Source organism: Scyliorhinus canicula, chromosome 18 (assembly GCF_902713615.1).
Source record: "Scyliorhinus canicula chromosome 18, sScyCan1.1, whole genome shotgun sequence".
Classification (NCBI taxonomy): Eukaryota; Metazoa; Chordata; class Chondrichthyes; order Carcharhiniformes; family Scyliorhinidae; genus Scyliorhinus; species Scyliorhinus canicula.
The window spans coordinates 2567026-2583895 of NC_052163.1; the positions used below are offsets into that span (position 1 = coordinate 2567026).

The 16870-nt window shown below is 45.2% G+C and overlaps 2 protein-coding genes across 10 annotated transcripts in view; one reads left to right on the forward strand and one right to left on the reverse strand.

The window, feature by feature from the left end:
- Nucleotides 1-16870, reverse strand: part of LOC119952974 (C-Jun-amino-terminal kinase-interacting protein 4-like) — a 262841-nt gene that overhangs the window by 154303 nt on the left and 91668 nt on the right. For all 5 annotated transcript variants that reach the window (XM_038776641.1, XM_038776637.1, XM_038776640.1 and 2 more), the window contains exon 3: nucleotides 13191-13261. In XM_038776641.1, coding sequence (XP_038632569.1) covers nucleotides 13191-13261 — 71 coding nt within the window. The remainder of the gene's footprint in view (nucleotides 1-13190; nucleotides 13262-16870) is intronic.
- Nucleotides 1-16870, forward strand: part of mbtd1 (mbt domain containing 1) — a 232280-nt gene that overhangs the window by 19417 nt on the left and 195993 nt on the right. The window lies entirely within an intron of this gene.

Sequence of the window (16870 nt, forward strand, 5' to 3'; positions counted from 1 at the left end):
CCGGCGATTAATTAAACCCGGTCCCCCTAACCCTTCTCCTGCGATTAATTAAACCCGGTCCCCCTAACCCTTCATCCTGCGATTAATTAAACCCGGTCCCCCTAACCCTTCTCCTGCGATTAATTAAACCCGGTCCCCCTAACCCTTCATCCTGCGATTAATTAAACCCGGTCCCCCTAACCCTTCTCCTGCGATTAATTAAACCCGGTCCCCCTAACCCTTCATCCTGCGATTAATTAAACCCGGTCCCCCTAACCCTTCATCCGGCGATTAATTAAACCCCGTCCCCCTAACCCTTCATCCTGCGATTAATTAAACCCGGTCCCCCAACCCTTCATCCTGCGATTAATTAAACCCGGTCCCCCTAACCCTTCAATCCTGCGATTAATTAAACCCCGTCCCCCTAACCCTTCTCCTGCGATTAATTAAACCCCGTCCCCCTAACCCTTCTCCTGCGATTAATTAAACCTCGTCCCCCAACCCTTCATCCTGCGATTAATTAAACCCCATCCCCCTAACCCTTCATCCTGCGATTAATTAAACCCAGTCCCCCAACCCTTCATCCTGTGATTAATTAAACCCGGTCCCCATAACCCTTCATCCTGCGATTAATTAAAACCGGTCCCCCTAACCCTTCATCCGGCGATTAATTAAACCCGGTCCCCATAACCCTTCATCCTGCGATTAATTAAACCCGGTCCCCCTAACCCATCATCCTGTGACTAATTAAACCCGGTCCCCCTAACCCTTCTCCTGCGATTAATTAAACCCGGTCCCCCTAACCCTTCATCCGGCGATTAATTAAACCGGTCCCCATAACCCTTCATCCGGCGATTAATTAAACCCAGTCCCCATAACCCTTCATCCTGCGATTAATTAAACCCGGTCCCCCTAACCCATCATCCTGCGATTAATTAAACCCGGTCCCCCTAACCCATCATCCTGCGATTAATTAAACCCGGTCCCCCTAACCCTTCATCCGGTGATTAATTAAACCCGGTCCCCCTAACCCATCATCCTGCGATTAATTAAACCCCGTCCCCCTAACCCTTCATCCGGTGATTAATTAAACCCGGTCCCCCTAACCCTTCATCCTGCGATTAATTAAACCCGGTCCCCATAACCCATCATCCTGCGATTAATTAAACCCCATCCCCTGAACCCTTCATCCTGCGACTAATTAAACCCCGTCCCCCTAACCCTTCTCCTGCGATTAATTAAACCCGGTCCCCCTAACCCTTCATCCTGCGATTAATTAAACCCGGTCCCCCTAACCCATCATCCTGCGATTAATTAAACCCCGTTCCCCTAACCCTTCATCCGGCGACTAATTAAACCCGGTCCCCATAACCCTTCATCCTGCGATTAATTAAATCCGGTCCCCCTAACCCTTCTCCTGCGATTAATTAAACCCGGTCCCCCTAACCCTTCATCCTGCGACTAATTAAACCCGGTCCCCATAACCCTTCATCCTGCGACTAATTAAACCCGGTCCCCATAACCCTTCATCCTGCGACTAATTAAACCCGGTCCCCCTAACCCATCATCCTGCGATTAATTAAGCCCCATCCCCCTAACCCTTCATCCTGCGATTAATTAAACCCGGTCCCCCTAACCCTTCTCCTGCGATTAATTAAACCCGGTCCCCCTAACCCTTCATCCTGCGATTAATTAAACCCGGTCCCCATAACCCTTCATCCTGCGATTAATTAAACCCGGTCCCCCTAACCCTTCATCCTGCGATTAATTAAACCCGGTCCCCCTAACCCTTCTCCTGCGATTAATTAAACCCGGTCCCCCTAACCCTTCTCCTGCGATTAATTAAACCCGGTCCCCCTAACCCTTCATCCTGCGATTAATTAAACCCGGTCCCCCTAACCCTTCATCCTGTGATTAATTAAACCCGGTCCCCCAACACTTCATCCTGCGATTAATTAAACCCGGTCCCCCTAACCCTTCATCCTGCGATTAATTAAACCCGGTCCCCCTAACCCTTCATCCTGCGATTAATTAAACCCGGTCCCCCTAACCCTTCATCCATCGATTAATTAAACCCCGTCCCCCTAACCCTTCATCCGGCGATTAATTAAACCCGGTCCCCCTAACCCTTCTCCTGCGATTAATTAAACCCGGTCCCCCTAACCCTTCATCCTGCGATTAATTAAACCCGGTCCCCCTAACCCTTCTCCTGCGATTAATTAAACCCGGTCCCCCTAACCCTTCATTCTGCGATTAATTAAACCCGGTCCCCCTAACCCTTCTCCTGCGATTAATTAAACCCGGTCCCCCTAACCCTTCATCCTGCGATTAATTAAACCCGGTCCCCCTAACCCTTCATCCGGCGATTAATTAAACCCCGTCCCCCTAACCCTTCATCCTGCGATTAATTAAACCCGGTCCCCCAACCCTTCATCCTGCGATTAATTAAACCCGGTCCCCCTAACCCTTCAATCCTGCGATTAATTAAACCCCGTCCCCCTAACCCTTCTCCTGCGATTAATTAAACCCCGTCCCCCTAACCCTTCTCCTGCGATTAATTAAACCCCGTCCCCCAACCCTTCATCCTGCGATTAATTAAACCCCATCCCCCTAACCCTTCATCCTGCGATTAATTAAACCCAGTCCCCCAACCCTTCATCCTGTGATTAATTAAACCCGGTCCCCATAACCCTTCATCCTGCGATTAATTAAACCCGGTCCCCCTAACCCTTCATCCGGCGATTAATTAAACCCGGTCCCCCTAATCCTTCATCCTGCGATTAATTAAACCCGGTCCCCCTAACCCATCATCCTGTGACTAATTAAACCCGGTCCCCCTAACCCTTCTCCTGCGATTAATTAAACCCGGTCCCCCTAACCCTTCATCCGGCGATTAATTAAACCCGGTCCCCATAACCCTTCATCCGGCGATTAATTAAACCCAGTCCCCATAACCCTTCATCCTGTGACTAATTAAACCCGGTCCCCATAACCCTTCATCCGGCGATTAATTAAACCCGGTCCCCCTAACCCTTCTCCTGCGATTAATTAAACCCGGTCCCCCTAACCCATCATCCTGCGATTAATTAAACCCGGTCCCCCTAACCCTTCATCCTGCGATTAATTAAACCCGGTCCCCCTAACCCTTCATCCTGCGACTAATTAAACCCGGTCCCCCTAACCCATCATCCTGCGACTAATTAAACCCGGTCCCCCTAACCCATCATCCTGCGATTAATTAAACCCGGTCCCCCTAACCCTTCATCCGGTGATTAATTAAACCCGGTCCCCCTAACCCTTCATCCGGTGATTAATTAAACCCCGTCCCCCTAACCCTTCATCCTGCGATTAATTAAACCCCGTCCCCATAACCCATCATCCTGCGACTAATTAAACCCCGTCCCCCTAACCCTTCTCCTGCGATTAATTAAACCCGGTCCCCCTAACCCTTCATCCTGCGATTAATTAAACCCGGTCCCCCTAACCCATCATCCTGCGATTAATTAAACCCGGTCTCCCTAACCCTTCTCCTGCGATTAATTAAACCCCGTTCCCCTAACCCTTCATCCGGCGACTAATTAAACCCGGTCCCCATAACCCATCATCCTGCGATTAATTAAATCCGGTCCCCATAACCCTTCATCCTGCGACTAATTAAACCCGGTCCCCCTAACCCTTCATCCTGTGATTAATTAAACCCGGTCTCCCTAACCCTTCATCCTGCGATTAATTAAACCCGGTCCCCATAACCCTTCATCCTGCGACTAATTAAACCCGGTCCCCCTAACCCTTCATCCTGCGATTAATTAAACCCGGTCCCCCTAACCCTTCATCCTGCGATTAATTAAACCCCGTCCCCCTAACCCATCATCCTGCGATTAATTAAGCCCCGTCCCCCTAGCCCTTCATCCTGCGATTAATTAAACCCCGTCCCCCTAACCCTTCATCCTGCGATTAATTAAACCCCGTCCCCCTAACCCTTCTCCTGCGATTAATTAAACCCCGTCCCCCTAACCCTTCATCCTGCGATTAATTAAACCCCGTCCCCCTAACCCTTCATCCTGCGATTAATTAAACCCAGTCCCCCTAACCCTTCATCCTGTGATTAATTAAACCCGGTCCCCATAACCCTTCATCCTGCGACTAATTAAACCCGGTCCCCCTAACCCTTCATCCTGTGATTAATTAAACCCGGTCCCCCTAACCCTTCATCCTGCGATTAATTAAACCCGGTCCCCCTAACCCTTCTCCTGCGATTAATTAAACCCCGTCCCCCTAACCCTTCATCCTGCGACTAATTAAACCCGGTCCCCCTAACCCTTCATCCTGTGATTAATTAAACCCGGTCCCCATAACCCTTCATCCTGCGACTAATTAAACCCGGTCCCCCTAACCCTTCATCCTGCGATTAATTAAACCCCGTCCCCCAACCCTTCATCCTGCGATTATTTAAAGCCGGTCTCCATAACCCTTCATCCTGCGATTAATTAAAAACTATCTCCTCACATATAGAACATTACAGCGCAGTACAGGCCCTTCGGCCCTCGATGTTGCGCCGACCTGTGAAACCCCTCTAAAGCCCATCTGCACTATTCCCTTATCATCCATATGTCTAATCAATGGCCATTTGAATGCGTTTAGTGTTGGCGAGTCCACTACTGTTGCAGGCAGGGCATTCCACGCCCTTACTACTCTCTGAGTAAAGAACCTACCTCTGACATCTGTCCTGTATTTATCTCCCCTCAATTTAAAGCTATGTCCCCTCGTACTAGTTCCCCAACACGGTTTCAGAGGAGTTGGAGATGGGTGCACTTCCCACAGGTGAAATCAGCAGGGACACTGACGGCGTCCCTCACCTCAAACATTCTGCAGGTTGAATGTTTGTGTTCGGATATCCACTGCACTCTGGGGTAGGGAATTTCACAAATTTCCCTCCTCATTTCTGTTTTATATCTGCCACCCCTTAGCCTAAAACTATGGCCTCTCATGCAACAAGAGGAAACATCCACTCTTGTCGACCCTGCCAATCCTCTGTAGCATCTTATATACCTCAATTAGATTTCCTCACATTTTCTCAGACTCTAGGGAGGATAGGCCTAAACTGCTCAATCCCCTATAGTGTTGCACCAGCACTTGCTGACTTTTATACTATTCCATTAACAATTCATGACAAAATTCCTTTGCATTCCTGATATACTCCGCACAGAGAGTGACGCAAGCCGGGAATCGAATGTGGGACCCTGGTGCTGTGAGGGTCCCAGGTTTGACTCCCAGCTTGGGTCACTGTCTGCGTGGAGTCTGCACGTTTTCCCCATGTCTGTGCGGGTTTCCTACAGGTGCTTGGGTTTCCTCCCACAGTCCCAAAAGACGTGCTGCTAGGTGAATTGGACATTCTGTATTCTCCCTGTGTACCCGAACAGGCGCCGGAATGTGGCGACGAGGGGATTTTCACAGTAACTTCATTGCAGTGTTAGTGTAAGCCTACTTGTGACACTAATAAAGATTATTAACTGCTGCACCTGCATACCAACTTTCTGTGATTCATACACAAAGACACTCAGATCCCTCTGCACCCAAGCATTTTGAAGTTGCTCTCCATTTAAATAATAAGTAATCTTTTTATTCCTCCGACCAAAATGGGTTACCTCACACCTATCGATATTAATTCCATTTGACGAATTTTGACCCATTCATCTAACCCATCCATAACCCATGTTAGAGTCATCTGCTAATTTGGCTACAGTATCTCCTGTCTCTGCATCCAAGTCATTCGTATAGATTGTACATTGTTGGGGCCCAAAGACCGAACCTTGCGACACACTAGTTACAGCTTGCCAACCTGAAAAAGACCCATTGATCCCCACTCTCTGCTTTCTGTTGGTTAGCCAGTCATTTGGCAATGTTTCTAACTTGTTGGAACTGCAAACTGATAATGGTTCGTTAAGAGCAATGGAAAATCTGAGACTTCAGCGAATGGCCAGGTCAACAAAGTACTTTCTTAGTTAATGCAAAGGAAGGATTGAGAAAGAAACAGGACAGAGAAGGAAACAGGGTGATCCAGAGTTAAATCAGATAGAGATTGGATTAAGAAAAAAAGGGAAAGTGTGAAAGAAATTAACATTTTTTACATCTCTTCGAAGAATTCACCACTCGCAGGAATAGGATTCAACACTTCAAATTATTACATTTCTGGGCCAGAGAGTTTGATTACAATTGCACTAACAATTATCACATTGTTCAAATGGTACGCAAAGCTGTTATCACCAGATTTTACTTTGTGGCAGGCATAATAAGCAATGCATGTGCAAATCCAACAAGGTCTTAATCATAACAGGGAGGCGAAGGCACCATTTACCCCAGGTTCAATTCCTGGCTGGGTCACTGTCTGTGCGGAGTCTGCATGTTCTCCCCGTGTCTGCGTGGGTTTCCTCCGGGTGCTCAGGTTTCCTCCCACAATCCAGAAACGTGCAGGTTAGGTGGATTGGCCATGATAAATTGCCCTTAGTGTCCAAAAAGGTTAGGAGGGGTTATTGGGTGGAAGTGAGGGCTTAAGTGAGTCGGTGCAGACTCGATGGGCCGAATGGCCTCCTTCTGCACTGTATGTTCTATGTTATGCAAAGCAAACGATGGTATGATATAAACTGACCATCAAGAGTATCTGTTCATTCCCTAAGCTTATTGGTCAATTTATAATCTAATAGTGGCATGCAACATTAGCTTGCAGTTGATTTTCCAGCAAGATCCAGCCCATAATATTGTGGAGACTATTACAAACTATCTACCCAGAGAGATTGTGTAGAGATGAAGTTTGTCTTTGGTTAGCAAGCAACATTGGGTATTAGAGCACCCTCTAGTGACAAAACAAGGGGCTGCAGTACCATAACTACCAAGCTCCCCATCTGCACCTACAAGCTGCGGCAACAACTTTCATTTATACAGCACCTTGAACATAATCATCGTCTTAAGCGATCATTCGCTAACGAGTACGATTAACCACCCAAGAAACTCAAATGTTGAATTTCTCCACCTGGAGAAGATCACCATCCGAGGGTCGGACGAGGGCTTCCTCGAGGGAAAATGAGGTAGAGAGGTAGAAAGGTTTAGTTTGGAGAGAATTCCTGAGCTTAAGGCCTTGGCAGCCTGCGGTGCAGCGACTAAATTTGAGGATGCTCAGAAGGTTAGAAACAGGTGAGCAGAGGTCTCAGAGTTGGCGGGCTGCACGAGATTACAGAGTTAGGGAGAGATGAAGCTAAGGAGGGAGTTGAAAACAAGGATGAACGTTTTAAAATGAAGATATTGCTTGTCCTGGAGACATTGGAAGTTGGTAACATTAAAGTCTGTTTTGTCAGGGCCGCAGGCAGGTTATAACAGTCTGCAAACCCCACCCCAACATTTTGTACTGAAATTGCAATCGGAAAGATTCGCTAATGGCAAGGTACAACTGCTAATAGCCATTGATAAATTCCACTTTTCAAGAAAGGAGGGAGAGAGAAAACTGTGACCTACAGACCAATTAGCCATCAGCCATCAACTGTGACCTACAGACCAGTTAGCCATCAACTGTGACCTACAGACCAGTTAGCCATCAGCCATCAACTGTGACCTACAGACCAGTTAGCCATCAGCCATCAACTGTGACCTACAGACCAATTAGCCATCAGCCATCAACTGTGACCTACAGACCAGTTAGCCATCAACTGTGACCTACAGACCAGTTAGCCATCAGCCATCAACTGTGACCTACAGACCAGTTAGCCATCAGCCATCAACTGTGACCTACAGACCAGTTAGCCATCAGTCATCAACTGTGACCTACAGACCAGTTAGCCATCAGCCATCAACTGTGACCTACAGACCAGTTAGCCATCAGCCATCAACTGTGAACTACAGACCAGTTAGCCATCAACTGTGACCTACAGACCAGTTAGCCATCAGCCATCAACTGTGACCTACAGACCAGTTAGCCATCAGCCATCAACTGTGACCTACAGACCAGTTAGCCATCAGTTGTCGCAAAAATGCTGAAATGTATTATTCAGGAAATCTTAATGCATTTAGAAAATTAGTGGATGATTAGAACAAGACATGGCTTTACTGACAGTAAATCCCGTTCGACAAATTCATTAGACTTTTTTGAGGATGTAACCAGTAAGGTAGATAATTGGAACCAGTAGATGTAGTATTCACATGGATGGGGAAGATGGTGACGCAGTAATAATTTCACTGGACTAGTAATCCAGAGGCCCAAGCTAATAAGAAAGGCAAATGCTTATATTGGTTTCGGATCAGCAGCCAGGGGGTGGAAGTTCAGGCCTCCTGAGCATACCCCAGCCAGGAGATGTCACGCATCCACAGTTCATTGATTTCTCCATCTTTAGGCTCGGAACCAGCCTTGCACATGTGCACAAGTAACAAAGTGAAACAACACTTGAGAGGAGACCAGAAGATCTAAGAGGGCAGTGAAAGTTTGGTGACTCCATGCTGCAGGATGTGAGGGCAAAGGCACTCTTTTGGAGCAATGATGTTCTGCTTGGCATGGCTGAAGATCTAAAAGTGTGCTTGGAAAGTGAAGCATGAGCGCACTCGGGAGATCCAGGGGGAAAGGAATCTGGAGGTGAATCCTTGTTAAAGCCATCCAAGTGGGAGCAACCTTTGGAGAGAATTCCATGAGAGTTCTTCAAACATGGAGATTGGAAACCTTTGCAAGTTTCAGTGAGGCCAGTTGGCTCACTGTGTGACAAGCGTCTGGGTGGGTCGTTGAAAAATCCACAGCTTCTCCTTTGCTTGCATCTGCCATTTATCTTGGGAGTGTGGTGCAGCTGACCACAGCTTTCCAGTTGGTTCACATGTACTGGATGCCTACCCTGAATATTAGAGTACAAGATAGATATGGTAAATTGTTTTATCTTTCAGAATTTGTACGATACAGCTGGAGCTAAGGATTGGGTGAATATCCAAATCATTTTCTCGTGTTTGTATTAAGATTTTTCCAACCTTTTTGTCTGGTGCAACATAGTTAATTTTTCTTATTTAAACAAATGTTTTATTCTTTGTGTTAAAAGTTCATCAGCAGATTCCTGTGAATTTTCTCAGTAACTTTCTTCCACAGTTTCAAATAAAAATAGAAGTTATGCATGACATAACTTGTCTTTTGGGACTTGTGTGAGGAAACCAGAGCACACGGCTTCCATTGCAAGCATATTAGTCTACAAGAATAAAGAAGCCTTGCTTCAATTGTGCAGGGTTTGTGTGAACACATCCAGAATACTGCGTACACCATCAGGTCTCGAGTACACTGCATACTCGCATTGGAGGCGGAATAGCAACGGTTCACTAAATGTGCCCCTGTGATGAGGACCTGTGCCATTACGAGAGGCTGAGTAAATAGGGCTTATATTATCTGGATTTCAGAAGGAGGAGAGGTGACCTCTTTGAAATGTACAACAATCTAAAAGGAATTTCTTAGGGTGGACACAGAGATGTTTCCGTTAGTTGGAAAATCAAAAACACATTTATAACAGAGATGAGGACTAAGTACTTAACTCAAAGGATTGGGAATCTTGGGAATTATCTACACCAGAGAATTGTGGATGCTGCATCAATGAACATATTTAAGGTTGTAATAGACAGATTTCCATCCTCTCAGGTAATCAAGGAGAATGGGTGACCAGGTGGGAAAATGGGGTTAAGCCAAAGATCAGCCACGATCATATTGAATGGCAAAGCAGACTCAACACGCCATATGGTCAATTCCTGCTCGTACTTCTCGTCTACACCAAAAAGAACTGCAGCAGCTCAAGAAGATGGTTCACAAGGGCGGCATGTGGTGCAGTGGTTAGCACTGCTGCCTCACGGCACCGAAGTCCCAGGTTCGAAGCCCAGCCCTGGGTCACTGTCCGTGTGGAGTCTGCACATTCTCCCAGTGTCTGCATGGGTTTCACCCCCACAACCCAAAGATGTGCACGTTATGTGGATTGGCCACACTAAATTGCCCCTTAATTGGAAACAAAATATATAATTGGGTACTCTAAAAAAAATTTAAAAAGAAGATGGTTCACCAGCACCATCTCGAGGGCAATTAGCAATGGCCAATAAACACTGGCAAATATCCCATAAGTGAATAAGAGGAATGTTTGCTTCAGAAAGAAGAAACATTCATAAAATGCAATAGGACAAGCGTCTTCAATCAGGAAATAGAATGCAAATTCCACCAACTGCAATGGTGACATTCTCACTGCATCCCACATTTCAAGCTGTCCTACTCCCACTTTCTGATTGGGTAGGAGGAGAGTTATGTACAGCAGTGTAACACGTGAATACATTGCTTTGTGAATGGTCTGTTGTAATACCAGTACTGGCTGCTTTACACAAATGAATTGCCGATCAGAAGGTTTTGATATTTTCTAGGACAACCACAAGATTCCAATGGGTCAGATCAAACTTCTCACAAAACAAAATTAAAGAAAGACTTGCATTTATGAAGAGTTTTCATGACTTCAGCATGGCCCAAAGGGATTTATAAAGAAGTGCCTTTGCAGTGTGTCACTGCTGCAATGTAGGAAACACAGCAGTCAATTTGCACACAGTGAGCTCTCACAAATAGCAATGAGATAATGAACACTTAATCCTCAAGTGATGTTGGCTGTGGGATGAGTATTAGGCATGGCTCCAGTGGGAAATCCCCTGCTCCTCTTTGAGGGCAGGCAGGCGAGGCCTTGATTTCATATTTCATCATAAAGACTGCCACCACAAAAGTGCAGCACTCCCTCATTCCTACACTGGGATTGTCAGTCTGGATTTTGTGTGCAAGGCTCTCAAGTTAGGCTGAATCCACAACCGTATGACTCAGAAGTGAGTGTGATACCCACTGAACAACCCCGGATCTGTTATACTCAATTTCCCCAGCTGAGAAAAAACAGTGTTCATACATTTCTACATGCTTTGATATTAAAGCTGTATCCACTTATTTTCACTTCATTTTTATTCAAAAAGGCAGGATTGTTAAAAGGGGAACTAACTTTATAACATAATAACTTGTCTAGTGTTCCACATCTCTGGTAACTCAGGCTCTTAGCACTGCTCAAATTTGTTCTTTGTAATTTCCTGTTTGCACTGAGCTTTTAAGGCTGCTGAAGTGTTGATGCAGTCTCATTCCTGTTAATAGTGTTGGAGGGAGACGGTGTACATACACACACTTAAATAGTTTAATGTTTGGGAATTCTTGCCCGACTTCAAATTATTTTAACCAAATTTTAAAACTCAAATTCAAAAGTTGTTGAATTGATCTAGGAATCTATTCACAACACTCTTCAGTTATTTGTAGTTGTAGGATTAGAACCAGAAAGGAAGTTTGCCAGTCTGTTCAGCATCGAATTGCTGCAGCTCTTGGTTTCTGTCACTAGATGGTATGCGTATGCCAAGTAATGTGTGGAGGACTGCATGCGTTGTAACAATCACACACATTAGAAATTGCAAGGTTACTTTTTCAAATCAGGAACCTTTGGAGGAATCGGACATAACGTTATGTGGACCAAAAACGAGAGTCTGAACATAACTTCCTATTCAAAAGTGAACACACTTTCCCATTGTTGTGCTGGAAAGGAATACACAATGGAAGATGTGCAACTCCAGATCAACGTGTCTGATTCTCAACTGCCCTCTGAAATGGCCGAGCAAGGCACCAAGTTCAAGGGCAATTAGGGATGGGTAAGAAATGCTGGCTTTTACATGTCCCCTGTGGGGAGAAGGGTTCAGGCTGCAGGGGAAACAACTACATGCCGACCAAGGCACCATGCTCAGAGGGCTGTCTGGGATTGGCGTGCGTGGTTGGGGTTGGGGGGGGGGGGGGGGGGGGGGGGGGGGGGAAGAAAGAGAGACAGAGAACAGAATAGAAATATGGTAGTAATTGGAACCTCAACGCGACAAATAGAGTCCTCTGCAGCCTACAACAAGAATCCCAAAGGATGTTGCCTATCCGATGCCTGCGTAAGGGGTATCCCGTGGCAGCTGGAGAGGATCTTGGAAAGGGTGGGGATAAATCCACTCCAGTTGTCATTATGGTCCATGTGAAACATAGGAACAGAGGCTGCTGAAGGGGCATCAGAGGTTACTTCAAATTAAAAAGCAGTGCTCGGGAATAATATACTTGATTATTGCCCAAGCAACATAGACATAGAACAGTACAGCACAGAACAGGCCCTTCGGCCCTCGAAGTTGTGCCGAGCCATGATCACCCTACTCAAACCCACGTATCCACCCTATACCCGTAACCCAACAACCCCCCCCCCCCCCCCCCCTAACCTTACTTTTCAGGACACTACGGGCAATTTAGCATGGCCAATCCACCTAACCCTCACATCTTTGGACTGTGGGAGGAAACCGGAGCACCCGGAGGAAACCCACGCACACACGGGGAGAACATGCAGACTCCGCACAGACAGTGACCCAGCCGGGAATCGACCCTGGGACCCTGGAGCTGTGAAGCATTTATGCTAACCACCATGCTACCGTGCTGCCCACATGCAACATGCAAACTGGTGGAGCAGACAGAACAGGAGAATTAACATGTAGCTAAAAGGGATTCCGTTTCATGGTTCTAGGGCAGGAGGGAGCTGTGGCAATGAAATGTACTCCACTTGAACTGGGATGGCACCACTGTCCTGGCAGAAAGGGCAAATAGAGAGGAAGCAAATAGTTTGAAATAGAAAGTGTGGAGGGTTGGGCAAGAGATTGACAAGAAATGTATGCATCCTAAATGTAAACAAAACACAGGACGAGTGCATCGAAAGCGGAGATGGTTTTCCTCCAACAAATTAGTTCCTAGCTAACAGTGACTGGACTACAGAAATAATGTATTGGGTGTGAAACAAGCTGTTGTTCTTGTTTGAATGCTTTCAGATAGGGGGCAGCACAATGGTTAGCACCGCTGCCTCGCAGCACTGCGGACCCGGGTTCGATCCCGTGTGGCGTTTGCACATTCTCTCAGTGTCTGCTTGGGTCTCACCCCAAAATGCAAAGATGTGCAGGATAGGTGGATTGGTCACACTATATTACCCTTGAATTGGGAAAAAAACATTTTATTTTATTAAACGCTTTCAGATGGCACTTGGATAAGAATGCTGCTTTATAATGCAAGTTCTTTCTTCCCATCAACAACAACCAAGTTAAAATGCATTGAATTATGTATCACCATGTTACATCTTCCCTCTTACCTCTGTATGTCTTTGATGAAGTGCATTGTACTCTTTCTTGAGTTCCGACTCACGTTCTTCCAACCTACCAACTGAAAATAATTAAGCAAGTTAGAATGCTTTGCAAAAATATCAGCAACAATGCCATGCATCTTCATTCCGCCACTGAGTCAAGAACAGTCAGCCCAGAACTAACATTGATGGTCCCTCTCTTCTGACCTGCCATACAAATGTTGAAAGCATTACAAGTTTAGTGTTTTGGGAGAAAGCTGAAAGGACGTAATCCCTGATCCAGCAATTCTTGTGTGGCCATAAGAGAGGCAGTTTTCTTTCCCAGAGAGATAGCTTAAAAAGTGACAGTAGTTAAAACAGAGCAGCTTTGTCTGGAGACGAGGAAAAGACCGAAACAACTCAAGTGAAGCAGACATTCGAAGACATAACGGGTTCTGACAAGAACTGTTTTGAAATGCAAGTATCACTTTAGGCCTTGCTGGTTTAAGCGGGATTGAGAGCTGCATGTTTATTTTCTTGTTGTTTAATGGGAAATAGAGCGGTAGTGTTCAGGTGTAATTATAAGCTTTTCATTTTGGGTTTGAAGTTAAAACCAGTTTAATATTGTCCTCATAATAAAGTTTTATTCTAAAAATAACCACGCCCTATTTTTTCCTGCAATTACTCCTGGAGCTAAGCATTCTTTCCGCACAGTCTTACAAAATAAAATATTGGGGTTTCGGCCCAGTACCCTAGCTACTGTTGGGGTCTGGTCGGGATCATAATACAACAAAAGTAAATTAACCAATAATTTGCATAAAAATACCCAAAATCTTTGGCCACTGGCTGCTCAATAATTACAGTCACCAGGTTTGTAACTTTAAACACAATTACTGTTTATTTATAACAGGAACTGGTTAATGATCACCTAATCCCTGACACCCACTTTAAATGCCCCACTGCCTGTATATACATACACACACACACACACACACACACACACACAGAAGGGTGGGGGGGGAAGGAGACAGGGGACAGAAAGGGGTACAAATATTAAGGATGAAGGTCAAAAGGTATTAAAATGTACTAAAAATGTATCAGTTTAAGTGTATGCAGTGGACAGTTGAAGCTCCAGTATAAATGAATTTAGCTTTGGTAATCACAGCACCATGTTTTCCATAATTAGGTCTTGTGCTAGAAAACCATCAAAATTGATTTACTGTTCAGTGTGTTTTATAATCGAAGTTCAAACAGCAGTCACATATGGTGTCAATTCAAGTAATGAGATTAATATGGAAAACCGATGGAGATATTCCTTCACCTCATCAGTTGTGTACTCTGGTTAATCAGCAAAACTGGTCGATTGTGCTCAACAGGTAAGTTCAATAACTAGTGCTAAAACTGCTCTATGATTACCTTGAATACCACACCTAGAAGTTGTGTACTTTGACCGGACTAGAGATATATTTGTACCCTCAGTCGAACTCTTAGATTATTTCAGAACATCAGTACACTAAATACCAAAGTACACCAAGAGCCTCGGGTGACTGTGTGGAGTTTACACTTTCTCCCCGTGTCTGCGTGGGTTTCCTCCAGGTGCTCCGGTTTCCTCCCACAAGTCCCGAAAGACGTGCTGTTAGATGAATTGGACATTGTGAATTCTCCCTCAGTGTACCTAAACAGGAATGTGGCAACGAGTGGCTTTTCACAGTAACTTAATTGCACTAATGTAAGCCTACTTGTGATACTAATAAAGATTATTATTATTAATAATAATAATAATAATAATAATAATGTCAGTGCAGACTTGATGGGCCAAATGGCCTCCTTCTTCACTGTAGGGACTCTATTCTATACTGACCCAGGTTTTACTGAGTTTACTGACTCAGGAACTTGATGATTAAAGAATTTTGAAAAATCTTCAGGTCCCATGCCATAAAATTCAGTCTAAAGCCTCCGTTCTGTTGCTTCCCTTTCCCAGGACATTATTTATGGGTACAGTAGCAGAATCTTTATCTTCCTGATCAAAGTAAACCAGAGGCCTTGATTAATGAGCTGGAGATAAAGTTCAAAACCCACCACAGTAGTGAGGGAATTTAAATTCAGATAATTAAATAAATCTACTAGCATAAGTAAAGGTGACCAAGAAATTTCCAAATTGTCATAAAAACACAACTGATCTACTCATATCCTTCAGGGAAGGAAATCGCCCACCTTACTGGTCTGACATACATATGACTCCAGACCACAGCAATGTGCTCGACTCTTAACTTCTCTCTGGAATGGCTGACAGATGCATCAAAACCACAATGAGAAACTACAATTCATATGGGCTGCAGCAATTTAAGGCAGCAGCTCATCACCACCTTCTCAAGCCCAACTGGGGCAGGAAATGCTGGCCTTCCAGGCAGCACCCAAATCCAAGGAATGAATAAAAAAGAATCGCAACAAATTCAAGCCAATAGTCATTTGCCACAAAAAGAAATTGCCAAGTTAATGCAAGAAGAATGGACTTTGATCAAATTAAAATCACTGCATTTTCTTGACACATTTCACACTAATTCAAGTGTCCAACCTTTTGAAGAGATGTGTGTGTCACACAACTAAAGGAGCACCCTAATATTAAATTACTTGAGTCAGGCCAAATCATAAGGGATGTAGGATCATTCGGGATTTTCTGTTTAAGAGAACCCATCGATTTCCACCCCCAGCTGCACTATCTGTTCCTTGTTCATTTCTTTCTTCTTCACAGTTGTATTTTTACTTTTTTCTGCAGACTTGGCATTGCTTCTTCCTCCATCTTACAGCCAGGATTTGCCTCAGGAATCATAGTATTGCAGACTGGCACTTTTAAGCTTGTATGCATATCTGTGTACATAATGTTTCGGGCAGCATGGTAGCACAGTGGTTAGCACTGTTGCTTCGCAGCACCAGTGACCCGGGTTCGATTCCCAGCTTGAGTCACTGTCTGTGTGGAGTCTGCATGTTCTCCCCGTGTCTGCGTGGGTTTCCTCCAGGTGCTCCGGTTTCCTCCCACAGTCCAAAGATGTGCAGGTTTGGTGGATTGGCCGTGATAAATTACCCCTTTGTCCCCAAAAAGGTTAGGTGGGGTTACTGGGGTTATGGGGATAGGGTGGCGGTCTGGGCTCAAGTAGGATGCTCTTTCCAAGGGCCGGTACAGACTCGATGGGCTGAATGGCCTCCTTCTGCACTGTAAATTCTATGATATTCTATTCTATGATCAATTTGTCCTCACAGCCCCACACAGTCCCACACTCGTACATCACCCCACCCACCATCCCAAACACCTCCTGACTGGGGGTACTATGTACCTGAACCAGTTGAAAGCATGCCTGATCTTTCTTGTTGGTTAATCTCTTGTTAATGCCTCGTTTTTTCTGTCTGCTTTTGCATACCCCACATACCTAGCTGGTCTTCTTGCAACTGACCAGAGAGATTTTTGCCTCAAATGCCATGCATTAACAGTTTGTTTTTTTCCAGAAATCCTCATCCACTTGGTCTAGGCAACAGCAGCCAATGTGAGCATGGACCCATTTCAGGAACTTGCAATTTACCACCTCACTCCAATCCTCAACAGCACTGCATTGTGCACATGTTTGCATGCACAATGTTTCAGGTCAGCTTGGCTTGTCATTGAAGTACCAAATTGCTAAGTGTTGACTGAATTTTGCACTTCAGCACCGAGTAAC